Below are 27402 nucleotides of genomic sequence, written 5' to 3' on the forward strand. Positions count from 1 at the left end.
AATTTCATTTCTGTCCTTCCCAAGACAGTTAACATTTTTTTCAATCCATAACTAAGCCCATAACTACCCCACCACCTGCTGCACTGATGGAGTCATGGCAAAGATGCCTCCAGGCAAAACATACAATTGCCCTGCTTGGCTGAGGGGGGGTGGTTCTCAGGCCAAAATCTTGCCTGTTTATTTAAAAAGGCAGTCTATTCAATAACAGAGTCAAGTTTTCGAGTTGTTCTGATAAATCACCTTTCATATCAAGTCAGAAGTTATTTTGCATCAAATCAACATTTACAAAGTAATTTAAAAGCAGCAGAAAGAGCATTCCATCCATCCATCCATCCATCCATCAAGGATGCCCCTAGTCCCCTGTCCTGGATAAGCCTGCCCATGCGGACCAGTTCATTAGGCAGGAGGAAAAGCAGACTGTAAATTTCAGCAGAAGGAGCAGATGATGATATGTCAGTACCCACCATGATTTAGATATTAGCCACCATCAAGGCTTTACACTGGAAGGAGAGCCATTCCCCTATTTCAAGAATGCTGGCTTTCATGGGGTGCTAAGCACGCTGGAGTCAGGAGCACTTAAGCGATTACATGCAGATCCACAAGCGCTGCCTGAGACAAGACCCCTGTCGCCTCCGAGCTGCGATCAGCCGCGTGTCAAGTGTTTGCTGCCTCAAGCCTCACCTGCAGGCCCCAGCCCCCCTCCCGAGGCTCACAGTAAATCAACTGTTGGTGCAATTAAGGCTAGATGGTGACAGCCTGGACATGCAGTTACAGATGGCCAAGATGAACACAGCCGGACACCCGAGGGGGGGGGGGGTGTACAAACATTGAGCCCCTTAAAAAAGGCCTTATTTATCACCCCCAAGCCCCAGCCGTCTGACAGCGATCCCAAGCGTGTCATTCTGAGCCTGGGGGATTATTCCGGCACCAGATTAGAAAGCTGAACAGAACGGTGCTCTACAGCATGGCAGGAACGGACCAGAACATTCCAGACCCTCCTCCTCCATCTCCTCCAAGAAGGTCTGTAGAGATGCCCTCCTGCTCACCAGCCAGTTAATTTCCTTCCCCCCAAATCCCCAAGATCCCTCCGTTAATACAGCAGAATAAATCCACCCCCTCCAACCACACACACACATAAGACTGCAGTAACAGTGTAATGTTTCAGTAAGATGTGTTTTTTTCCCGGAGTGAAACGGCAGCATCCTGCCTTCCGAGTCATGTTAGTGCAAGCTGCGTGGCTGTGATGGCGACCCAGTCGCACAACTCCAAAGCTTCTTCGGTGACCGCTCTGCCTCCACATGCTCGTCACCTCAAACAGGGGAGCGTAGCAGCCGCCGATGGGGCTCGGATCCCACCCCAGCGAGGGGCAGCTGAAAGAGAAGGAGGGCTGTCCTCCATAGCACTCCGAGCCCCAATGGGGAGGGATTAACAGGCGTAGACGTCGCAGCGGAAATATCCGCTCGAAGGACTTTCTGTCTTTGTGAAGTCATTTCCTCGGAGACCATCGCCACGGACGCAGAATGCGTGAATGCACAGGCAGAGCGACACTCACGTCGGGGATGTGGGGGGGCGGGTCAGCCACTCTGCCTCCTCATTTGGGGTCTGGCGGGCACGTTGCCCATGGCCGGTTCCCCTCAGCCAGCCTCGGGTCAGCCTCCGCGACACTTAGCTTGCCAGCGTATGTGGGTTAGGGGACGCCGTCTTTTTAAAGCCTCGGCCGGCCAAAATAGAGCGTAGTCTCCTGGGGGAGTTTCGGGCTGGAGAGGGGGCTAGGGACAGGTGTGAACCAGCACGTGACATGTGGAAACGCGAAAGGCCCCTGTCTGTTTGGACTGCGTGACACAGGGGTGAAAGTGCCTGACCTTCAGACACGGAGAACACTGCAGTGTCACAGGAAGCCATTTTGTTTCCAGGTATCAGGGTGAGTTGGAGGGCAACGGTCCACCCAGCTTAGGCCTGCTTCCTGCTGTAGGTGTTACTCAGCAGATTTTTTTTGTTGTTTTTCAAGTGCCTGTCTCATCCTATTTAGGATATTCTCTCACTCTCTCTCTCTCTCTCTCTCTCTCTCTCTCTCTCTCACTCGACACACAGAAGATTAAAATATGTCCACCGACCATCTGAAGAGCCAGAACAAGACAAAACATTTGTCATGGCTAATCTGGAGCCATATACAACACCCGCCTGCTCGTTGAGAGCCATCTTCCTCGTATTTTAGGAAGTGTCCCATCTCGGAGCCCCACACAAAACAAACACAGAGAGGCGGGACTGTATCACGACCAAGAAGAGATCTGAGAGGAAATCCGGGGCATCAGTGCAAAGTCACGAGGCAAAGGCCGACTGCTTCGGCAACACCACTCTACAATAGGATGAAATATTTGTGCAAGTATGAGGGCAGCCATGAGTGTCGTTAGGTATAATCACTCAGGGCTATAGGCCCAAGTCATTTAGTCCCAATCATCTTTAAAAAAGAAAAAGATTAACCCCAGGCAGATTTAAGTTAAGGGTACGTTTGCATTCTTTATTTTTCCCATATTGCATCGTGCTCACCTTTGAAAAATACAAATATATGGGTGAAGTCAAAGCTTGGAGCTCGAGCACAAGGTCAGTTATTTATCTGGTGCTGCTGGAGCATTTTTTCAGGGTTTTAGTACCTTGCTTGGGGGCCAAACTGCTACCTTCTGGAATTTTGTACTGACAACCTTCCGATCACAGAGGCTGTCAAGTAATGAAGAACGAAGGATGAAATCAGGGGCACATGCAGACGTGGGAGCGCGGAGGCAGCCTGTGTGGCCGAGGGCAGCAAGGTGTCACCAGAGCGTGCTCTCCAAGGTTCTCTCTCAGTAGCCCCGTTCCCAGGCTGCATCTTCATCCCAGTACCGGCCCCGCTTCTAGCGGCACACGCTGATGGGCCACGTTTTGAGAAATCGGCGAGCGGCCTAACCCTAACCCTAACCCGCAGACGCGGCGCACGTCCACGCCGCTGTCACTCTCGCTTATCTTCGGAGGTCACAGATTCCTCGCATTTCTACAAGGCGAGACTCAGATCCAAACCCACCAACTTTCAGTCTGGGGACACTGGGGCACAGCTGTCCACGGTTTGCAAACGGCGAGCGGAGCACAGCACCATCCTGAGAGGCATCAAGAAAAGAACGGTCGCTAATCCCATTTACAGTGTCTTGTTTATCAGATGCAACCCACCCCTCCGGGTTTATGAATGGGACTGGCAGCCCCCCCCCACCCCCCAACATTACGAACAGATCGAGAACCCACCCTTATGAACTCGGCACAGGTGACAAACAGAAGACGACAATATAAATAACACTTAATATAAATAAGTTTGTGACCCCTGACTTAAATGTGATTGCTTTCTATTATTTCTCCCCCCCAGGCCTGCTAACACTGCAGCCAACTGCTCGCGATACAGGACACTGCATGTTGGGGGGGGGGGGTTCAAATTGAATGAACAGCCAGTTCTCATGGTCCGGTGGCCCCAGAAGCTGCTTCTCTGGGACAACATGAATGATACAGTGGGCTTCAGTCAAAGATGGTGGCTAGAATCTGCGAATTTCCCAAACATCCTCCTGTGCTCTGATAGGCGTCTACCCAGGGGTGACTTTTTTTAAGATGGGAGATCATGAGATAGGCCATAATTCATACAGAAAGGGCAACCTCATCATTAGCCAATGATATGCTTTGAATTCATGAGTGACAGGGGAAGGGGCACTCTAGGACCAATCAGTTTTCAGTTCCAGCCAGTGCCCCTCTGGCCCCGCCCCTGCACAAACCCCTGACTAGCCGTGACTCTGCTGGGAAGAACGCAGCCCAATCTGCCACGGGGAGGACAGATGAAGGAGGCGAATGCCTGTTTTCATTTGCCGGGCAGAAAGGTGCAGTAAACGGTGGAGCATCAATGAACTTTCAAGGCGAAGTAGGCTGCCTGTTAGCAAGTGGAGCGCAAAGCGCTTTTGGCATCAGGTTAATTAACAAAAGGTGGATTAATTCAGCATATGGTGTGTGCTGATTAAACTTTTAGGGGTGAATGATTTCATTTTGTTATAGTCAAAAAACTGCCAGCTGGAATCCCTTCTGACCTCAGAAATAGTGCTAGATGATATTTGGAGTGGTTTAGACTCCTGTATGAGGGCGATCCTCCTCTCTGACACCAGTGTCCCACCAGCTGTGTCTCATTGGTAGGTTCACTAAAGACCAAGGTGCACTGGCCCCAGCTGAAAGCTGATTGGTTCCCAGAGTGCCTCTTCCCCTGTCACTCATCGATTCAAAACATACCATTGGGTAATGATAAATTATGACCCTTGTTATGCCACAGATTAAAAATCCTAAAATTGCCTGGGCTAAAGACATTTAGAGGCTAAAACAATGCTTCAGGGTTTTTCACAGTCAAAAGGGTGTTCACCCAGACTCATGATCTTACCAAATCTCCTTTTGATTGTGTCATCAGGACACTGGATCCCTGAGAATCGTGTCCAATGGCAGTAAATCATTTAAATGGTGAAGCCTCAACACTGCTGCTCTTTTTCAATTCAGCCTCCAGCTCGACCAGCACGGCAGACGTTTCCCGCTTAGGGGTCCGTACGCACGATCCACACAGGAAAGGAAACCGGAACCGCACACTGGCGAGAGCCAGCCCCGGGTTTCCCCACTTGCAAAAAGCTGCTGCATTTCGTACCAATAATTGGGGATCCTGAATATCTTCTTTTTTGACCAAGAACACCAAGAGAGAATTGGTTAAAAATGAACGCGGCGGTAATTTGTCTGCTCCGCTAAGATGAAACGGAATTTTATACGGCACATGCCGATAAAAAATTCATGATCCGAGGAGACGGGGAGTGGGGAGTCGACGCTGGAGAAAGTTTTTAGGGAAACGAAGAGGAGGATCACAGGAGCAGACCGTGGGCTGCGCATGTGATGGAACCCCTTTGAAGGCGTGAGGGTGGGGTGTGGGGGCGGACTGGGGGTCGACAAGATATGTGGAAGGCAAGAGAAGAAAAAGAACAAAGCATAATTCTAAGGACAGGCTCCTTAATCAAAGGTTCCTCGGGATTTAAAGGAGGAATCCAGATTCCTCAGGGGGTTCCTTACATAACAATCCATTACAATTGATGCAAACTTCTGCTAGGTCTAAACCAAGGTTCAGGTCCAGAAAGTACAAATCCAGACAAAGATTTCATTTCAACCAAGCAGTTGAGTATAGATTCACAGTCACAGAGTATTCAACAGGTTGGTTGGAACAAAATCTTGGCCTGGATTTGTAATTTCTGGACCTGAACCTTGGTTTAGACCTAGCAGAAGTTTGCATCGATTGTAATGGATTGTTATGTAAGGAACATATGGACCTTAACTTTTCACCTCTGGGTTTAAAAATAAATGAATGAAAACAGCACCATGAAGAGAAGGGCAGATTGGTTAGTTTGAGGACATGATGGTTGTGTCTGGAGGGGACAGACTCCATCCATCAGAAGTACACGAATGTTCCTAAAATGTCGACTATAATCAGCGCAAGTGGATACATGTCGAATCATCGATAGATATCAAGCACCCGGCATTTACAGGAGAGTTACCTTCAAATCTGGATTCTTGCTTATGGGTTTCATTGAATTATTTATCTGCTTAAGGCACTTTGGCTGTTTAAAGGTCAGGCTAAAACCTGCAAGTATATTTTCAAGGGTATCTAAGTCAAAAGTACCCCCCTGGTAAAAGCGCATTTGCACATCAAAATGACAGGAAGGAGGAAACAAAATGTAAGAAGCAATCAGCATTATGCCAGGCGGAGCTGTAAATCACTCTCACTTTGATCAATGAAGTCCCCTTTAAAAAAAGTGAAACATTAATAATTGCATTTATTTATGTTCCTGTTCTTCCTGAGGGAGATGGATGAACCATGGGGGCGTTTGAGAACCTCCTAAATTGGAGTGACATCCCACCCCATCCTGAAGCTTACCTCCGTCATGTGGATGATATAGAACTTCAGCTCTTCTGTGGGATCTGCATGAAAGTGGGGGGGGGGGGGGGGGGGTTGAGAGAAGGGAGAGAGAGTCATTCTACAGCAGAGCAGTGAAAAACGCGGGGGGGGGCGGGGGGGGGGGGGGGGGGGGGGGGGGGGGGGGGGGGGCTTACTTGGACCATGGCAGCTCTATTTAATAATTGAAAATTACTGCAGAGAGGATCACAGGCTCCGACCTCCCCTCTTTGGACATAATATACTCAGCACTGTAGGAGGAAAGCTCAGCACATACTCAGTGATCAACAGCACCCAGCTCAGCACATACTCAGTGATCAACAGCACCCAGCTCAGCACATACTCAGTGATCAACAGCACCCAGCTCAGCACATACTCAGTGATCAACAGCACCCAGCTCAGCACATACTCAGTGATCAACAGCACCCAGCTCAGCACATACTCAGTGATCAACAGCACCCAGCTCAGCACATACTCAGTGATCAACAGCACCCAGCTCAGCACATACTCAGTGATCAACAGCACCCAGCTCAGCACATACTCAGTGATCAACAGCACCCAGCTCAGCACATACTCAGTGATCAACAGCACCCAGCTCAGCACATACTCAGTGATCAACAGCACCCAGCTCAGCACATACTCAGTGATCAACAGCACCCAGCTCAGCACATACTCAGTGATCAACAGCACCCAGCTCAGCACATACTCAGTGATCAACAGCACCCGGCTCAGCACATACTCAGTGATCAACAGCACCCGGCTCAGCACATACTCAGTGATCAACAGCACCCGGCTCAGCACATACTCAGTGATCAACAGCACCCGGCTCAACACATACTCAGTGATCAACAGCACCCAGCTCAGCACATACTCAGTGACCAACAGCACCCAGCTCAGCACATACTCAGTGACCAACAGCACCCAGCTCAGCACATACTCAGTGATCAACAGCACCCAGCTCAGCACATACTCAGTGATCAACAGCACCCAGCTCAGCACATACTCAGTGATCAACAGCACCCAGCTCAGCACATACTCAGTGATCAACAGCACCCAGCTCAGCACATACTCAGTGATCAACAGCACCCGGCTCAGCACATACTCAGTGATCAACAGCACCCGGCTCAGCACATACTCAGTGATCAACAGCACCCGGCTCAGCACATACTCAGTGATCAACAGCACCCGGCTCAGCACATACTCAGTGATCAACAGCACCCAGCTCAGCACATACTCAGTGACCAACAGCACCCAGCTCAGCACATACTCAGTGACCAACAGCACCCGGCTCAGCACATACTCAGTGATCAACAGCACCCGGCTCAGCACATACTCAGTGATCAACAGCACCCGGCTCAGCACATACTCACTGATCAACAGCACCCGGCTCAGCACATACTCACTGATCAACAGCACCCAGCTCAGCATATACTCAGTGATCAACAGCACCCAGCTCAGCACATACTCAGTGACCAACAGCACCCGGCTCAGCACATACTCAGTGATCAACAGCACCCGGCTCAGCACATACTCACTGATCAACAGCACCCAGCTCAGCATATACTCAGTGATCAACAGCACCCGGCTCAGCACATACTCAGTGATTAACAGCACCCGGCTCAGCACATACTCAGTGATCAACAGCACCCGGCTCAGCACATACTCAGTGATCAACAGCACCCGGCTCAGCACATACTCAGTGATCAACAGCACCCGGCTCAGCACATACTCACTGATCAACAGCACCCAGCTCAGCATATACTCAGTGATCAACAGCACCCGGCTCAGCACATACTCAGTGATTAACAGCACCCGGCTCAGCACATACTCAGTGATCAACAGCACCCGGCTCAGCACATACTCACTGATCAACAGCACCCAGCTCAGCATATATTCAGTGATCAACAGCACCCAGCTCAGCACATACTCAGTGATTAACAGCACCCGGCTCAGCACATACTCAGTGATTAACAGCACCCGGCTCAGCACATACTCAGTGATCAACAGCACCCGGCTCAGCACATACTCAGTGATCAACAGCACCCGGCTCAGCACATACTCAGTGATCAACAGCACCCGGCTCAGCACATACTCAGTGATTAACAGCACCCGGCTCAGCACATACTCAGTGATCAACAGCACCCAGCTCAGCACATACTCAGTGATCAACAGCACCCAGCATTCTGCCTGTTTAGTAGGAAGAACTTAGGATACAATCTAAGACACCACCGGCCAGAAAGCATCACCACCTACAAAGCGCGATTCCACAATAGCTTTTTCCCAGCCACAGTTAGACTGACGGCTAAGGATATTAAAGTGGATAAGAAATACAGCCCCCGCCCCCCCCCCCCCCCCACTTCCCCCCTGGACATTACCTGGACAGTTAGCACTCCAAGGAGGCAATCAGACACATCAGAGGACTATAACCTCACTTTCATTCTCTGTTTCCTCTTAGGTAGTGAAATAATTATTTAAGTGCAATACCCTAACAAGCATGTTCAATATTACACAATATACTGTCTTAATATTATTTCTGTGAAATAATTCACTCACACACCCAGGCCATACACTCTGTATCCTGTATCAGCGTCTGTACACAGTGTGTATCCACTTACTCTGTCCTGCAATCAGTGTGTTTGCTGCTTTTATTATTTATATATTTTTATATTATGTTATTTTATGTTTTAAAAAACTGTCTCTTCTCTGTCTCTCTATTTTGTAAAACTGACTGTGGGAGATACGCAGAAGAATTCCAATGTACTTTCTACTACTAATAGTACAATAAGTGCTGCACAAGGATGGTGTGTGGGCTCAGTGGGCTTTGGTCTCTGTGCCTGTGAGCAGAAGGTCGTCGGATTGAGCCCCAGCCTTGGCAGAATAATCACTCATGGACATTCATGGATCCGTGAACAAGGCCTTTAACTCCAGGGGTGCTGCATGCTGCCTGATCATGCTCTCGCCTGTATTTGTGTCTCATGGAGTGCAAGATGGGACACGCGAAAACGGGAAGCTCCCCCACAGGGATTAATTATTACTATTCTATCTGTACTTCTATTAAATACTGGGTAAAACCTCACCAGAACAGCATAAATGTTCATCCATCCACCAATAACTACTTATGAGGCTGCAGTGCTAACCACCACGCAGGTGACATTATAAACAGCACTTTATACTCGTAATCATAAAAAAGAATCATGGGTAGGGTCCCAAAATGGAGAAGCTATTATGTTGCAAGGGGTCTGCGTTTCTCATTGACAAAAAGTTTGAAATGCCCAGCGGGCTTAAAGGGGGTCATTTAACCCCATCTGTCCACCACAGAACCTGCATGACCCAACCACTGTGACACCGCCCAGGACCACACGTGTGGGCCAGCTGTACCTCACCGCTTCTCTGACACAACAAGCATCCAGCGGCATACAGCTGTGTCCTGGCAGCCATGCAGTGGCTAAATCTCGATGCTAATGCTAACTGATAAAATGATAAATGTCCTGATATCCTGCTCAGGGCTGCCATGTGTCCTGTGCTTCCTAAGGCCTGTGCTTCCTCACATTGTATCTGTACTGGGAAAGTGGTTGTAAAATGAATTTATGTATATTAATATCCTAAAGCAGGGGTAGGCAATCTGATCTGCAAAGGGCTGATTCGTATGCAGGTTTTAGGTATAACCTTCAGGTCAGCTGTACAAACCCAGGTGTGAGGATTCTTCAGCCAATCAGTCCTCTAATTAGTAATCTAATTAGGAAGCTTCAGTGAAAACCCGCACATACAACAGCCCCTTCTGGATAAGATTTCCCACCCCGGTCCTAAAGGAAGTGTCCTTTAAAAGTTTCCAATCAAATCCAGGTATGTCACTTCCTAAATCTCACCAGCAGAGGGTAGTCTTGTACTGCTTTGGCACAAAGACCTCAGTGCAGAGATGTCAAGTCAACATCCCAGTTTCATCTTGAGCTTTACCGCACTGATTAGCATAATACTCTACTGTATTTGTACTCTCTTTACTTATGGGTAATCGTGTAGGTTCCCTACTGCTTGAGGCTATATAAAAGAATTCCTGATAATTTTCTCATCACATAGGCCTGGATAGGACACGTGGTCAGTAATACCAGCATTTACAGGTTCTCTGAAGGGGTTGGAGCTTTATGCTTCTGTAAAACTCCTCTACTCCTCAAACACACACACACACACACATCACTCAGACTGCTGACATGTTCGAGCACCAAATCTGCCACCGTGAGACACTGTTGCTCCCATCCTCAAGTGCTGCAGTCCTTCCTGAGACAGACACTAATGCAGCTGGAATCCCACAGTGACGGGCAGGAGGTGAGATAAGCAGGAAGCTCCCCCTTCCACTGAGGGTTCGAGTTTCTGACGACATTTTCATGTATTATGTATCATGCACTTTGCAGATGCTCTGCACAGTCAACAATCAGTGGAGACCAAGCAAGTTTGACACCTGCATTGAGGACAGAGCGGACCTGAGAGAAGTAAGACCTCTCAATCAGCCCGGCAACTGCACCGTGCGCAGGGAACGAAGTAAATCAAATGCACCTTCCCCTACCGATATTCCTAAAACAGGGGATGGCATGGAGTAGTATGATCTGAGCTTGAACCTGTGGCTAGACATCTTCAGATACTCCACCTCGACGCAAAATCTATGGAGTCGGCAGTGATGAGTGACAGGCCTTCAGTACGTGCCTGAGTTACAGGGTGGGTCCCAGCACTCATTGTTGATCAGGAGGTTAAGAGCGTGAAAAGGACATGTCTCCAGACCCCTGCATGGATCTGTGAAAGCCCCACCGGTACAGCCACCACCTGACACATCTGCCTTATCAACATCGCTCCTGAACCTCTGGGGTCTTTACCAATAGCGGCACGTGCCCAGAAAGGAGATGGCAATTGTCACTCTCAGCCCTCCAGATAAGCCATCATTTCCACGCTACTTCAGCCCTGGAGAGACTCCCTCAGCACACATGTGGACTCCAGGCCTTCGGGGATCATGATTCAGGGAGACATGTCTATTAGCCAGCCTGGACCCCAACCCTCCATGCTCATAGAGTCGCTGTCGGGTCCTAACTGCCCCCACGCCTATGCCTGACTGGCACCCTGGTCTTTATTTATAGGAACCGCTGGGTCGCACAGGACAACAAACTGGGCCAAGAGAAGTGCTGACGACCTCTAAGAACAATTACTGTGTGAAAGCTCTTATGGGGATGAAGGGCAGAATTTACTGTGCATGTCAGGTGGCCATTAAATACCCATTTCAAAATATTGCAAAAATATACAAGTATCTGATAAAAAAAAAAAAAAACAAATATCATAGGGGTGCGGTGGGTTAGGGTGCTTTGTCTGTGATCTGAAGGTTGCGAGTTCAAAACCCGTGGTCAGCAGAAGTGATTTCACCGCTAGGTCCTTGAACAAGAACCTTAATCCGCAATTGCCCCAGGAACTGGCTGATTCTGTGGCTTTGGATCGCATCCGCAATAAAGGCAATATAAAAACGACAATTTACGATAGATGATAGATCTATCAGGGCAGTGCTGACATCAGCCTTGTCCCGTTCTGAATCCACAATGATATTAACTGATTTTACACTCAGCTAGCTGAGTCACTGAAACCTGCCTAACCCTGCACTCATTGACACATATTCCATGGCGGCTGCAGAACATTCCAGAATGGGCCGGCAGCATTCCGGACCTGGGCGGCAGGTCCACTCACCTTCGCGCAGCCGGAGGTGCTTGAGGAAGAGGGGGTTCTGTAGCACGTTACAGCGGCCTGGCTCATCCTCCCTGGTGACCAGCATCAGGTCAGTGTAGATGAACACTGTCACCTGCAGGGGGAGACACACAAGGTGGGCATCATTCAGAAATGTGGCAGCACGAGGAGGGCAGCCCCCCACCCCCCAGGATCTATCTGACACTGTGTGTTATTTTTTTGCCGTTGCACCTCGTGACCCTTCCTGGTCTGACAGTCACACAAACGGTCCCTCAAGCTACCGTAATACACTGGGCCCATTCTGCTGCTTCAAATTTCATCTTATAGAATAACTGTTGTTCCAAACTGCTTGTATGTGCTCTCTCTGTCTGTGTCTCTAGTTCAGATGGGAGTTTGGGACAAGACGCCAAAAACGAGGGCGACAGCCCAGGAGCGGAGTGCGGGGTGGCAGCGGCAGAGTGGAGAAGGTACGGTACAGAGGGCTTCCTTCCTGGCCTGTCCAAGCCACTTCTTGGCAGCGACTCTCATCTCTTGTCTCTTGTCAGTCGACGAACAAACAATGAGGGACAAGAAAAGCCCATTGTTCCACACGGACAGGGAGGTTCACTTCTGTGCCTCCCGCTCACCCTACACTGCTCCCTGAGGGACTCTGGCTTTTCTCTCTCTCTCTCTCTCTCTCTCTCTCTCTCACACACACACACGCACACACTCCCCACCAGGCCACAAAACCTTCATGGATATTTCACGCAAGCCAGATGTGATCCTGCCTGTCAGCAGAAAGCAGCAAATCATCTGTAGGTACGTTCCCCAGAAGCATAGTTACTAACAACGTTAGCAACTTAGAAAGTTGGAACCAACCCACTAAATGGTTCCAACTATGTTAGTTGCTAGGGGGAGCTTTTGGGAAACGTATCCTGTGATGGCAGGGCAATGTGTCGCTCAGTGAAGTAGGAGGCTGTGCAAGGGATCAGAAGGTTGCTGGTTCATATCCCAGGATCAGCAGAGAATTTCACAGTTGGGCCCTCGAGCAAGACCCTTAGCCACCAATTGCTGTACGGACCCTCTGACCTTATACCCTCAAAAACGGCATCTGCTAAATAAATGTTACATAAATTGTAATATAAACTTGCAGCTCTAGCAGATAAGATTCTGGCAGGTTCTGGCGGAAAACGAAGCAGCAATTCAGAGCCTTGTGAGGCCCCTAGTGAAACAAGATCACTCAACACATCGTCAAACACAGTCAAACCTCAGTCCTGGCCAGGCCCAAATCAGCCCCCAGGCAGCCCACAATGACTGGCAGGCATCTCGCCGTACACCCCTCCCCCGCAGTGGGAGAAGAGAGGCGTGGAGTCAGAGAAGTGCGTGCGCCACCCGACATGAGAGGCATACGGGATGAAAGGTGGGGGTGCTGATGTCTTTGTTGTGGCTGGTGCATGCAGACACAAAAGGATGGGGTGGGGTGTGAAGGGGGTGGAGGTGGCAGCAGCGTAACAAAGCCGCGGCTTTTCGAGGCACGATTTCTCAGTAGGGCGGCCCGCCCCCATCACACTGGCATGGCTCCTGATTGGTGGATGTCAGTCACAGGCTTTTGCAAGGCCCTTCGCACTGTGTTGGCCGTTGTGTCCGCCACATGCCTCGCCTTACTTATCGAGCTATACTAACCAGTAAATAACAGCCTGCGGAGAGACAGTGTAGACAACGGAGTCCCTGTGTCGCCTTGGTCTTACCTCAAACTATTAATGTAAGCATCTATTAAATAAGCACCTTGCTGTTTGTGAAAATGCTCTTATTTGTTTGTGATAGTTTTCCAGTACACTGCGAAAGTGCTCGTTTGTATGTGGTTGTATTCCTGTTAATTGTTGAAAGTACTCGTTGGCCGTGGTAGTATTCTTGTGTGTGGTAGCATTCCTGCTTGTGAAAGTGCTCCAATGTGGAGGAAAGCTTTGCTCCACCCGACGTACCTTTCGCACCGACACCAAAAGTTTGGATCTCCTCTCTCTTTCACAGCTGTGCTGAAAGTTTGCCTCATTAGAGGGAGCGAGAACTAAAGTGCTGTTAAAAACACAGAGAGTGTTCCCTCCACAGCATGAAAAGCAGACAGGAAGAGAGACTCATGTGGACAACATTTTTCAAAGTACAACACGCCCCCCCCACACCCCCCACCGCCTATATATTCGCACTGTTGCTTGTCAGTCAGGGATGTCTGCAACCGTGTGCCGTTGGGAGATGTGGAATGTCAGAAAAATAGCGGGTAAACGGAACAAACAAGGTAAGGTATTTTATCGCTGCAAGTTCCCGGCTAATCCCCCCACCCCCAGTCCAACTCCGGTTTCCTTTCTATAATATTATCACAATGGCCACCCCGCTCAGCCTTTCTTCCCAAAAAACATGTGCTAGAAAACAACGCCGCGCTTACTGTCACCTTTCAGGCGTGCCATGTGTGCTGGAATGTGCCTGTGTGCATGAGGACAGAGTAGCTAGGCTAAGCTCAGTGAGGTAGTCGGTATGTGGGGGGGGGGGTGATGCTGGTTGCCTGGCACCATTGGGGTCTTACCTACAGCTATATCAACTGGAAAATAAAATTTGGGCCCCTTACAATTGGGGCCCTGGGTTCTAGCCCAGATTACCATGTTAGTTAGGCCTTGCCTGTGACAGTCATACATATTCACCACCCTGTCCTTGAAGGCCAGTTCCTATTAAATCATTCTGCTAAGCTACACCCTTCTCACTCTTATTTACAGCCCAGCACTAATGTGCTAAAATATAAATACAACTTCACATGTAAAAAGTGCTACAAGCAGTTAGCACGTTAGCTTGTTTCTCTGTTTGTACCTTATAAATATGAAGCAGGGACTGCAATGTGGTTCAGTGGTTTCTGAGCTCTGACTTATAACCGGTCTTTACAAACGGATGAATGACGAGTGATTATTATGTGTGCAGTGGACTAGGGAGCAACGTTTCCACAGAATATTGTGAAGCAGGGTTTTCAGCCATTAGTTCAGTTTGGATCCATGCAGAGATGGCTTTGGGTCTGGAAGTTCCCAGAAAATGGCATGGTACCAGCAATGACGAAGCAGCACTTCAGTGCCGGGGAGCATTACAGGAATCATACCAGGAGTGCTCAGGCTCTCCAAGATAAATACTGTGCTTTGATATACACGATTCAAGCCAGCACCACAAAGGGAACCACGAAGGGAACAGAACCATCTCTCTTCAAATCCCCTTTAGTGGATCCCACATATTTTACATCTCAGCACCAGACAGCATAACGTGGGCTACAAACATGATCAGAAACCTGAAGGTTGTGAGTTCGATTCCCAGGACGTGAACCTGGCCTGATTTCCTTGAGTTGGACTGAATACCAATAAAAGATCTCTGAGTGGAAAAAACTGCAAGACTGTAATGAACAAGTTAGCCAGAAATTCAATTTGCTCCAGGAAGGAGTCTAAGGATGCTTTTCCTCAACACTGTAATTCTGGCACTGTAATTCTGGCACTGCAATTCTGGCACTGCAATTCTGGCCAGAATATACCAATCGTACAATACTTCAAGGTGCTGGTTTTCCACTGGTGTAAAAACTGATACCACCGCTAAATGACATGACAACGCGAGGCAAGTTATTTTGTAGTGAATTCAAAAACGGCTATAGTCGGTCTGTATTATAGGGCTGGGCAATGTGTGAGGTTAACACAACATTGCATGGTACGCAAATGGAATTCTCACATTGTAAGGACTGTGATAGCTGGGTTGTGATCAAGTTTTTTTATACCATCATACTACCCTTGCAGTATAGCGTAGGGGGTTTTGGTTTCCATAAAACATTTCTACTTTGTCAAGGGAAACGAAGCTTTAAAACTGAAATTTTAATAATAGTTCCTTTTCAAGATTATCTGGTATATGTTAAAAATCAGTTTAAAGTTGACCTAGGCTGATTTTGCCTGAGCGTTGCATGAGTTCTCCAAGACAATCATAATCATCGTTATTCTTGCTGTTTAAATCACACGTAGACCCTGCTTTATAAATGTCCCAATATTTACTGCGACAAAATCACATTGCGACATCTGAGTTTCCTATAGTATAATCTAGCAAATGCTTTTCCGTTTCTTGTCGTGTCTTGTGTTTGATCTTAATCTTGTTGTATCTGTTGTTCCAACCAGATCGCAGTTAAAGTTTGGGTCTCTTTATTTGTCCACACATACATTATTATTACATTTTTTAAAAACTTGGTTTATCATTGTTTTCTGAGTTTCTAACTTTTTTTTAAACTCAGTGGTTGTAATGTGCTTCGCAGGCAGGCTATTTGCATAACCGATCATCAATGAACACGTTTGCAAGTTCCACCCCAAAGTACCTAACTACCAAATAAGTACCCCAGCTGCTTTGGTACTTTGGGTACTGGAACTTTTGGTACTGGTACTCAAATTTAAGTCAGTGGAAAAGGGAAGGTGCCAAAAGCACAGTACCAAAAGAAGTACTGGGGGGGCTCTCCATAGCCCGTGTCCTTCAGTCTGCCTCTGCCATCTCCTCCATAAAACGAAAGCTTCGTTAGCGAGAGCAAGTACAAGACCCCACCCATGACAATGCTGTGTCACTGGCTGCCGCCCGTGCGTGCTTTGGCAAAGCCAATGAGAGCCAGGCAAGCTGGGCACCGGTGATCAAAATGAAAGTCTGCACACACTCCCCCCCCCCCCCCCCCCCCCCGCCCTCCCCTCCCAACTCCCAGACATATGATTGTGCTGTCAGGAGTGTAAAGTGAGGGGTGCTTAATATAGGTCATGGCTCCGGCTGTCTGCCACTTTCAGCTCTGTGTTCATGCATCGCACAGCAGAAGGGGGATTAGAAGGCAGCAAATGGAGACCACACACACCTACACACAGACCAGTAACACACAGACACACACCTACACACAGACCAGTAACACACAGACACACACCTACACACAGACCAGTAACACACAGACACACACCTACACACAGACCAGTAACACACAGACACACACCTACACACAGACCAGTAACACACAGACACACACCTACACACAGACCAGTAACACACAGACACACACCTACACACAGACCAGTAACACACAGACACACACCTACACACAGACCAGTAACACACAGACACACACCTACACACAGACCAGTAACACACAGACACACACCTACTCACAGACCAGTAACACACAGACACACACCTACACACAGACCAGTAACACACAGACACACACCTACACACAGACCAGTAACACACAGACACACACCTACTCACAGACCAGTAACACACAGACACACACCTACTCACATAGACAGGAAAAAAGAGCAACGCACTCACACAGGCACACACCTACACACAGACCAGTAACACACAGACACACACCTACACACAGACCAGTAACACACAGACACACACCTACACACAGACCAGTAACACACAGACACACACCTACACACAGACCAGTAACACACAGACACACACCTACACACAGACCAGTAACACACAGACACACACCTACTCACACAGACAGGAAAAAAGAGCAACGCACTCACACAGGCACACACCTACACACAGACCAGTAACACACAGACACACACCTACTCACACAGACAGGAAAAAAGAGCAACGCACTCACACAGGCACACACCTACACACAGACCAGTAACACACAGACACACACCTACACACAGACCAGTAACACACAGACACACACCTACTCACATAGACAGGAAAAAAGAGCAACGCACTCACACAGGCACACACCTACACACAGACCAGTAACACACAGACACACACCTACACACACAGACAGGAAAAAAGAGCAACGCACTCACACAGGCACACACCTACACACAGACCAGTAACACACAGACACACACCTACTCACACAGACAGGAAAAAAGAGCAACGCACTCACACAGACACACACCTACACACAGACCAGTAACACACAGACACACACCTACTCACACAGACAGGAAAAAAGAGCAACGCACTCACACAGGCACACACCTACACACAGACCAGTAACACACAGACACACACCTACACACAGACCAGTAACACACAGACACACACCTACTCACACAGACAGGAAAAAAGAGCAACGCACTCACACAGGCACACACCTACACACAGACCAGTAACACACAGACACACACCTACTCACACAGACAGGAAAAAAGAGCAACGCACTCACACAGGCACACACCTACACACAGACCAGTAACACACAGACACACACCTACACACACAGACAGGAAAAAAGAGCAACGCACTCACACAGGTACACACCTACACACAGACCAGTAACACACAGACACACACCTACTCACACAGACAGGAAAAAAGAGCAACGCACTCACACAGGCACACACCTACACACAGACCAGTAACACACAGACACACACCTACTCACACAGACAGGAAAAAAGAGCAACGCACTCACACAGGCACACACCTACACACAGACCAGTAACACACAGACACACACCTACTCACACAGACAGGAAAAAAGAGCAACGCACTCACACAGGCACACACCTACACACAGACCAGTAACACACAGACACACACCTACTCACACAGACAGGAAAAAAGAGCAACGCACTCACACAGGCACACACCTACACACAGACCAGTAACACACAGACACACACCTACTCACACAGACAGGAAAAAAGAGCAACGCACTCACACAGACACACACCTACACACAGACCAGTAACACACAGACACACACCTACTCACACAGACAGGAAAAAAGAGCAACGCACTCACACAGGCACACACCTACACACAGACCAGTAACACACAGACACACACCTACACACAGACCAGTAACACACAGACACACACCTACTCACATAGACAGGAAAAAAGAGCAACGCACTCACACAGGCACACACCTACACACAGACCAGTAACACACAGACACACACCTACACACACAGACAGGAAAAAAGAGCAACGCACTCACACAGGCACACACCTACACACAGACCAGTAACACACAGACACACACCTACTCACACAGACAGGAAAAAAGAGCAACGCACTCACACAGACACACACCTACACACAGACCAGTAACACACAGACACACACCTACTCACACAGACAGGAAAAAAGAGCAACGCACTCACACAGGCACACACCTACACACAGACCAGTAACACACAGACACACACCTACACACAGACCAGTAACACACAGACACACACCTACTCACATAGACAGGAAAAAAGAGCAACGCACTCACACAGGCACACACCTACACACAGACCAGTAACACACAGACACACACCTACACACACAGACAGGAAAAAAGAGCAACGCACTCACACAGGCACACACCTACACACAGACCAGTAACACACAGACACACACCTACACACACAGACAGGAAAAAAGAGCAACGCACTCACACAGGCACACACCTACACACAGACCAGTAACACACAGACACACACCTACTCACACAGACAGGAAAAAAGAGCAACGCACTCACACAGGCACACACCTACACACAGACCAGTAACACACAGACACACACCTACTCACACAGACAGGAAAAAAGAGCAACGCACTCACACAGACACACACCTACACACAGACCAGTAACACACAGACACACACCTACTCACACAGACAGGAAAAAAAAGCAACGCACTCACACAGGCACACACCTACACACAGACCAGTAACACACAGACACACACCTACACACAGACCAGTAACACACAGACACACACCTACTCACATAGACAGGAAAAAAGAGCAACGCACTCACACAGGCACACACCTACACACAGACCAGTAACACACAGACACACACCTACACACACAGACAGGAAAAAAGAGCAACGCACTCACACAGGCACACACCTACACACAGACCAGTAACACACAGACACACACCTACTCACACAGACAGGAAAAAAGAGCAACGCACTCACACAGACACACACCTACACACAGACCAGTAACACACAGACACACACCTACTCACACAGACAGGAAAAAAGAGCAACGCACTCACACAGGCACACACCTACACACAGACCAGTAACACACAGACACACACCTATACACAGACCAGTAACACACAGACACACACCTACTCACATAGACAGGAAAAAAGAGCAACGCACTCACACAGGCACACACCTACACACAGACCAGTAACACACAGACACACACCTACACACACAGACAGGAAAAAAGAGCAACGCACTCACACAGGCACACACCTACACACAGACCAGTAACACACAGACACACACCTACACACACAGACAGGAAAAAAGAGCAACGCACTCACACAGGCACACACCTACACACAGACCAGTAACACACAGACACACACCTACACACACAGACAGGGAAAAAGAGCAACGCACTCACACATACACATACCTACACACAGACCAGTAACACACAGACACACACCTACTCACATAGACAGGAAAAAAGAGCAACGCACTCACACAGACACACACCTACACACAGACCAGTAACACACAGACACACACCTACTCACATAGACAGGAAAAAAGAGCAACGCACTCACACAGGCACACACCTACACACAGACCAGTAACACACAGACACACACCTACTCACATAGACAGGAAAAAAGAGCAACGCACTCACACAGGCACACACCTACACACAGACCAGTAACACACAGACACACACCTACTCACATAGACAGGAAAAAAGAGCAACGCACTCACACAGGCACACACCTACACACAGACCAGTAACACACAGACACACACCTACTCACATAGACAGGAAAAAAGAGCAACGCACTCACACAGGCACACACCTACACACAGACCAGTAACACACAGACACACACCTACTCACATAGACAGGAAAAAAGAGCAACGCACTCACACAGGCACACACCTACACACAGACCAGTAACACACAGACACACACCTACTCACACAGACAGGAAAAAAGAGCAACGCACTCACACAGGCACACACCTACACACAGACCAGTAACACACAGACACACACCTACACACAGACCAGTAACACACAGACACACACCTACTCACATAGACAGGAAAAAAGAGCAACGCACTCACACAGGCACACACCTACACACAGACCAGTAACACACAGACACACACCTACACACACAGACAGGGAAAAAGAGCAACGCACTCACACATACACATACCTACACACAGACCAGTAACACACAGACACACACCTACTCACATAGACAGGAAAAAAGAGCAACGCACTCACACAGGCACACACCTACACACAGACCAGTAACACACAGACACACACCTACTCACATAGACAGGAAAAAAGAGCAACGCACTCACACAGGCACACACCTACACACAGACCAGTAACACACAGACACACACCTACTCACAGACCAGTAACACACAGACACACACCTACTCACATAGACAGGAAAAAAGAGCAACGCACTCACACAGGCACACACCTACACACAGACCAGTAACACACAGACACACACCTACACACACAGATAGGGAAAAAGAGCAACGCACTCACACATACACATACCTACACACAGACCAGTAACACACAGACACACACCTACACACACAGACAGGAAAAAAGAGCAACGCACTCACACATACACACACCTACACACAGACCAGTAACACACAGACACACACCTACACGCACCCGGTAAAGGCATTGCTGGGTTTGGAAAGCGACGGTGACCAAAGAGACGCTTATTTAATGCTGGCTGGCGTGAGATATTCAATTCGAGACAATTCTGCACATGCATTTACACGTATATAAGAGTTTCATTTCTGTAAATAGTTACTGTATTATTGTAAATAATCTGTAGTGTTTGCGAACTGCACCAATGCTTTTGATGTAGCTAACTATAGGTTTGTAATGGAATAATGTAGATTTGCCGTAACATTTCCTGTGTGAACGTGAGAGTCTGGATATGAAATTGTTACGCTAGATGCATGAGAGTTGGCAAGCCTGCTCTTCACACAGTGTACGTCATGATTTCCTATGTACTACTCTCTGCTAGCATGAATCACCATGCTATCTTAGCATCAAATGCTAGAGGAACTAGCATTAGCTTATATGAATTTGCATCACAAATCATTCCATTTAGCTGTTCTTTAGTACTTTTTTTAAATAGGTTCTGAGTTATCGAGAATGTACCGGTGCATCGCGATATGTCATACTGTACTGCTAATAATGAAAAGTATATGGAATATACCCTTCTTCTTCAGATAATCCATGCACAGAGCACCCAATGGCATTTCTGTACATTTTGATCAATTAGACGGTGTTGATGCAACCAGCTAGGTTTGATCACACTTTCGGCCCTGCTGGTTAGCAGGGTCATGTCGGCACGGGTACGGCTCACATACTTAATATGTTATATATAATAGAAAACCGCAAGTCCGTGGTACAGCTCGGGTACAAATCAGTTCTTGATGGCAGTGGAAAAGCCCCAATAGACCAGCAACAAACCAAGGCACACAAACACAGACCACCAACACAGATACAGACAGTAACACACACATGGACAGTAACACACACAGCAGTAACATACACACACACACAGTAACACACACAGACAGCAGTAACACACACACACCGCAGTAACACACACACCGCAGTAGCATACACACAGACAGCAGTAACACACACACACACAGCAGTAACACACATACACAGCAGTAACAGACACACACAGCAGTAACACACTCACACACAGCAGTAACACACATACACAGCAGTAACACACACACACAGCAGTAACACACACACACACAGCATCCCATGCTCCCATGCCGTTACCTTGATTGACAGGTGTTTGCTCTCATGTAAGATCATCTCCTCGGTCACTAACAGAGTCCGTGCCGGGTTGCACAGGTCCAGGGGCTGTACAGGGCAGAGGGAGAAGTTAGTACTGCTAGCACACCCCTCCCAAGACACACACACACATCACACATGCTCCACACCAGGGTGAGTTCTCAAAGAAGAAGTCCATCCAGAAAGTAACACGTGGATCAAGCATACCAGCGGCATCTTCATCAGGGGGACCACAGTCCAGCTCTGACACGAGAGAGTGAGTGATGCTCCGTGCGGCGCTTACAAAACGCACCTTGTGTTGGTAAACTGAGCATTTACAGTGGCAAGGGTGGGGGGAGTGAGAGAAGAGGGGGTGTCACTCTAGCCGTCTGATGCAATTCGAGAAAAGAAGCCACTTCCTTTTGCAGACCTCCACGTATGAGATACAGGGCCCCAGTGACAGCCTTCCACCCTCTTTCTTCTCTCAGCATCTCGCAAAATCAACAGGAAGTGCTACAGGAAGTGCGACCACCACCGCACTGACGTCCTGCAGGGCCACTGCCCTCTAAATCGGAGATGCGACCATCTACGCATTCAAGGTGGGCTGCAGTAAAATCACAAACCGCATCAACCAGTCACAAATTCTGGCAAAGGGCTTATGATGTTATGATGCAACACGGTGGCCCACTAAGTCACGCTAAGGGGCAGTAAGTTCATAAAAGGTTTCTCTGTGCTTGGCTCTTGTTAAGGCATTTGTTAACAACTGGATGATCAACTGAAGTAGCCATAGCACTGGGGTTAATTTGGTGGGAATGTGGTTTGTATCCCGGTGAAATGGCTATTATCTATCCATCCATCATCCAAAACCACTTATCCAGCAGAGTCACAGTAAAGTGGAAGTCTGTCCAAGGGGCCATGAGGACATGATTTGAGTAGCACGCCATCTCACACTATGGCCAACCTGAAGATCTGCCTTAGCACGTTTTTTGAAACCAGAGTAAAGGTGGAAGGGAAGAACGCCTACATACCTGCTTCGAATGGCAGCCTGAGTGCAAGGCCACCACGCTGCTCCTATTTACAATATATATGCTATATCTTTATGTATCTCCATTGCCCATGGCGTGCCGCTTCTGGTTCGGCTGGTTTTGGGGCTGGGACTAGCAGGCGGTCGGCCTCTCATCCAACGTGTTCCCCTGCAGGGCCTCGTCAACCGTAAGAGGCTTTCGGAACAAAGTCCACGCACATCGGGCACGACGAGGAGGAACAGCGAGGATTTAAATCTCGCAGCCGTGCCTCTGTGCCAGTTCTGTGTCAGTGCTTTCGATATATCTCCATCCAAAAAAAATATGCCAGTTTGGAGAGACAGCATCTGGCATCAAGGAAGGCAGACCAGTCTGCATCTGCACGTTCATTAGCGATTCTGTGTATCGGGATATGGTGTCTGATAAGAGGGATTGTAGTGTTCTGTCAAGGGGGCAACCATGACAGGCATGTTTTATTTAAAATGGCACATCTGCTCTCACAATGCCCCCCTCCCCCCCCCCAGGCAGCCACTCACCCCCGCACCCGAATTGCCAGAAATCCCCCTATCGTCCTGCACTAAAACCGCTCACATATCGATCATGAACAGTTAACAAATGCTTGTGGCTTTCATCACGTCAACGTCATGAGGAACCTGAAGGAAAGATGAAGGGGAAAATAGGGGGGGGGGTAATAACAGACCTGGACGAAAATGGGAAAGATGAGTATCTTGGGTGCCAGCTTGACGTAAGTGCCGTAACTGCCGTGGGGCAGGTGAGAGTGGACGACGGTGCAGTTCTGGTAGTTGGCGTAGTTGCAGTTCTGTTGGTGGCCTGCAGGGGTGGGCAGAGTCCTGGCCGTTTTGCTACCAGTCGACCGCCGCAGGAATGTTGTCCTGCCCGGGAACCCGGAGCTCTCATGGGTAGCGCTGCCCTGCTGATGGCTGCTGGTTTGATATGTCTGATACATCCGCCCTGTAGAAAAATGGCCAGAAATCAGGAGTAAAATTAATTTTGGGAGTGGGGTAAAAAGCTGGCTAAAAGCATTTAATCAGTGCTTACTGGCTGTTGGGTTTCCTGATGTTCTGGTGTGAGTCCATGTGAAACAGCTCTTTCTAACTCCAAAAACCAGCCCACAAACCAATCACATAACTTAACCAAAGACTGATGACTAGCCGTGCTTAAAATCTAACTGCATTATTTTGCATGTAATGCTGTGTAATGGCCCAATTATTCTGAAACCTGATCTGCGTGTAAATTTTCAACTTCCAGGTGTCCAAACATAATGAACATATTAAGACACTAACACTCATTTTATTCAGTCATTTCCCTTTAACTGCCTTTAGGAGACTGCAGCCTCAGCATCTGTGCTGAAGTTCCTTCTGCTGCTTGAGATTTGGCTCCATATTTCTCTCAAGAACAAACACCACAGAGCACGTGTTTACATATCGCCTCTCAAAGTGGAACATCCGAAATGCGGCACCACTTCCTCCAAAGGCCGCCACACGCTGACTGGCTTTCTGATGTATATTTAATGGAATGGCGTCTTCCTCCCCAACTGAAGAAGACCCCGGTAAGCAGGGGCTTCCTCTTCATCACTTTCGACACCCTAACAACGGAAGACGGCGACCAGCAGATTGCGAGAAAAACGGTCGTGCCGTGGAAGAACGTGGTGGTGTGATCACAGTGTCAGCAGAGTGAGTAAAATGTGAGTAAGCGTTTCGTCAGTCTGATTGAAAATGCAGCTCGTACATTAAACTGCACAGACAGCGAGGATGATTATGGACTAAAATGGAAACTCGAAAGGGAAAAAAAAAAACCAGGAGGGTGGTATTTCTGGAAAGGGCTGTCAGACAGATGAAGAGGTGCTGGACTGAAGGCTCGCTCACCCAATGTGCTGATCCGGTCCTGATACACAGGCCGCAGAATCTGAGAGACGGATGGACACAGGAAGAGAGAGGAGGAGGCAGTTAATGACACAATCAGCCCCCCCCTCACCTGCTCAGACTCAAAACTCTCATGGCGTGTGACAAAGTGAACGCTCGCCATGGGTTAGCTATCGGACTGTTGAATGCCTCAGCAACAATGGGGGTGGGTGGGGGGGTCCCAAGGTTACAAAGTGGATTATTACCCAGATTCTTTCGTTTGCTTCCCACAATGCATTGCATCTTCGTGAGATCAGGTGGTCTTATCACTTATCAGATAAGATGGAAGTTTCTGTGTTTTTTTACTCCCTAGAAGACACACCCAGACTCGCCCAGCTATACCTCTCTGCCACCCTGCCTGAGACCTAACCCCATTTCCACTTCCTGCATGCTCCCCTGAAACAGCAACAGGAGCCCTTTGTCTGCGTTGCCCCTTGCAGTTTTAGCCTAAGTCAGCTTCAGGAACTCCTGTCACCCTGACATCGACTCCATGATGACCTTCTTCAGCCAGGCTCTGGCAAGTTACCTGGCTCCCGGGGTTGATGGGGGCCAGGATGATGTAATTCTTGTCCCCTGGTGGCGAGGTCACTCGGGCACCCTTCAGGGTCTGTGACCTGCCCTTGTCGTCCGGCTCGTTCCTCCGCTCCCGCCAGGAACCCCACAGGCCGCCCTTGCCCTCCGTGCCATTTGCCGGCATGCGGCGGCTTTGCCGGTGCTGGCCTGGGAGTGGGGGCACAGGCAGAGTCTTGTCCCACCTTTGGGTGGGGGGCAAGGAGGGCTCATGGCCCGAGGGCTTGTAGGATGGTCTATGGATGAGGCCTTCAAAGGCCGGCTTGGCCGCCAGCGCAGTGCGCCAAACCACCACCGTGATTTCACTGTGGCTGTTTCTGTGGGGACATGAGAGAGGCTGGCAATGACATCTGAGTAGTCGAGGAGGTGCAAGGACACCAGGTAACCTGAATAGCAGGGCAAGCTTTGAACCAAACTCAACTGAATTGAATTGAATTGAATTGAAAGTGAATTGAGTTGAAAGTGAATTGAAAACTTTATTTGACTTTTGCAGAGGAATAGAAGTACAAGTACACTGGAATTCTTGCACGATTCCCTCAGTCAAAATATAAAGAGAATAACCAAGACAAGTCTATGACGTATAGAAGGTTCCTTTCAAGAATACTATAAAATTAAATAAATGAATGGATGAAAAGATATGCAAGTTGCTCAAGCTTCATACAAATACTTAAATATACAGGCAGTGGAGAATGAATATGGCCTTTAGGAAATGATGCCCATGTGACGCGTGTCAGCCTCATAGACCAGGGTGGGCGGTCCTCATCGGCATGACGACGCACCTGATGGCATGCGCCAGGTCAACGCATTTCCACCGCTCCACCTGCTGCCCGTTCAGCTGCAGCACCGTGTCCAGCTGGCGCAGCCCTGCCCGGTCCGCCGGACCGCCTGGGGGGGGGGGGCGCAGGCAAGAGATATCAGCTGACCCACCCCATGGCACCATGAAAACACACACACCCTCTTACATTCGCTTCGCCTTTGTCATTGACTCTCGGGTAACTCACACAATTGGCGACTCCACCAAGACTTTGCTTTGTTGAATTCTGTACACCAATATACACAAACACACATACAGACCGGCAGACATATCGAGGAAGCGGAGCCTTGCCTGGGTCAACAGCCTGGACTCGCACGGGGGAGTCAGAGCAGATGGTGAATCCGTAGCCATCCTTTCCTCGGAGTATGGTCACCTGGAAAGCCAGACAGCAGCGTGGTCACCTGGTGTAGTGCTGACCCCTCGGCACGTGGAGGAATCCCGCACACAGCCACACACAGACGAGAACCATCTGGCCACACGGCATCCAACAACATCAAGACCCTCGCAGCATGATCCATCACGGTAACCTTACCCATAATTCATCAGTCCAGTCAGCAGC

The 27402-nt window shown here is 48.7% G+C and overlaps 1 protein-coding gene across 6 annotated transcripts in view; it reads right to left on the reverse strand.

Moving 5' to 3' along the window:
- rgs3a (regulator of G protein signaling 3a) overlaps positions 1-27402 on the reverse strand; it is an 88630-nt gene that overhangs the window by 50605 nt on the left and 10623 nt on the right. For 5 of the 6 annotated variants that reach the window (XM_049020494.1, XM_049020493.1, XM_049020495.1 and 2 more), the window contains exons 3-10: positions 27135-27216; positions 26809-26914; positions 25986-26346; positions 25424-25463; positions 24238-24509; positions 22522-22605; positions 11693-11804; positions 5960-6003 (exon numbers count right to left, since the gene is read on the reverse strand). In XM_049020494.1, coding sequence (XP_048876451.1) covers positions 5960-6003; positions 11693-11804; positions 22522-22605; positions 24238-24509; positions 25424-25463; positions 25986-26346; positions 26809-26914; positions 27135-27216 — 1101 coding nt within the window. Of the gene's footprint in view, positions 1-5959; positions 6004-11692; positions 11805-22521; positions 22606-22743; positions 23812-24237; positions 24510-25423; positions 25464-25985; positions 26347-26808; positions 26915-27134; positions 27217-27402 lie in introns of those variants that run through there. The other variant, XM_049020498.1, reaches the window with a different exon arrangement.

The sequence above is a fragment of the Brienomyrus brachyistius genome, chromosome 7 (genome assembly GCF_023856365.1).
Source record: "Brienomyrus brachyistius isolate T26 chromosome 7, BBRACH_0.4, whole genome shotgun sequence".
In the NCBI taxonomy this organism is placed as follows: Eukaryota; Metazoa; Chordata; class Actinopteri; order Osteoglossiformes; family Mormyridae; genus Brienomyrus; species Brienomyrus brachyistius.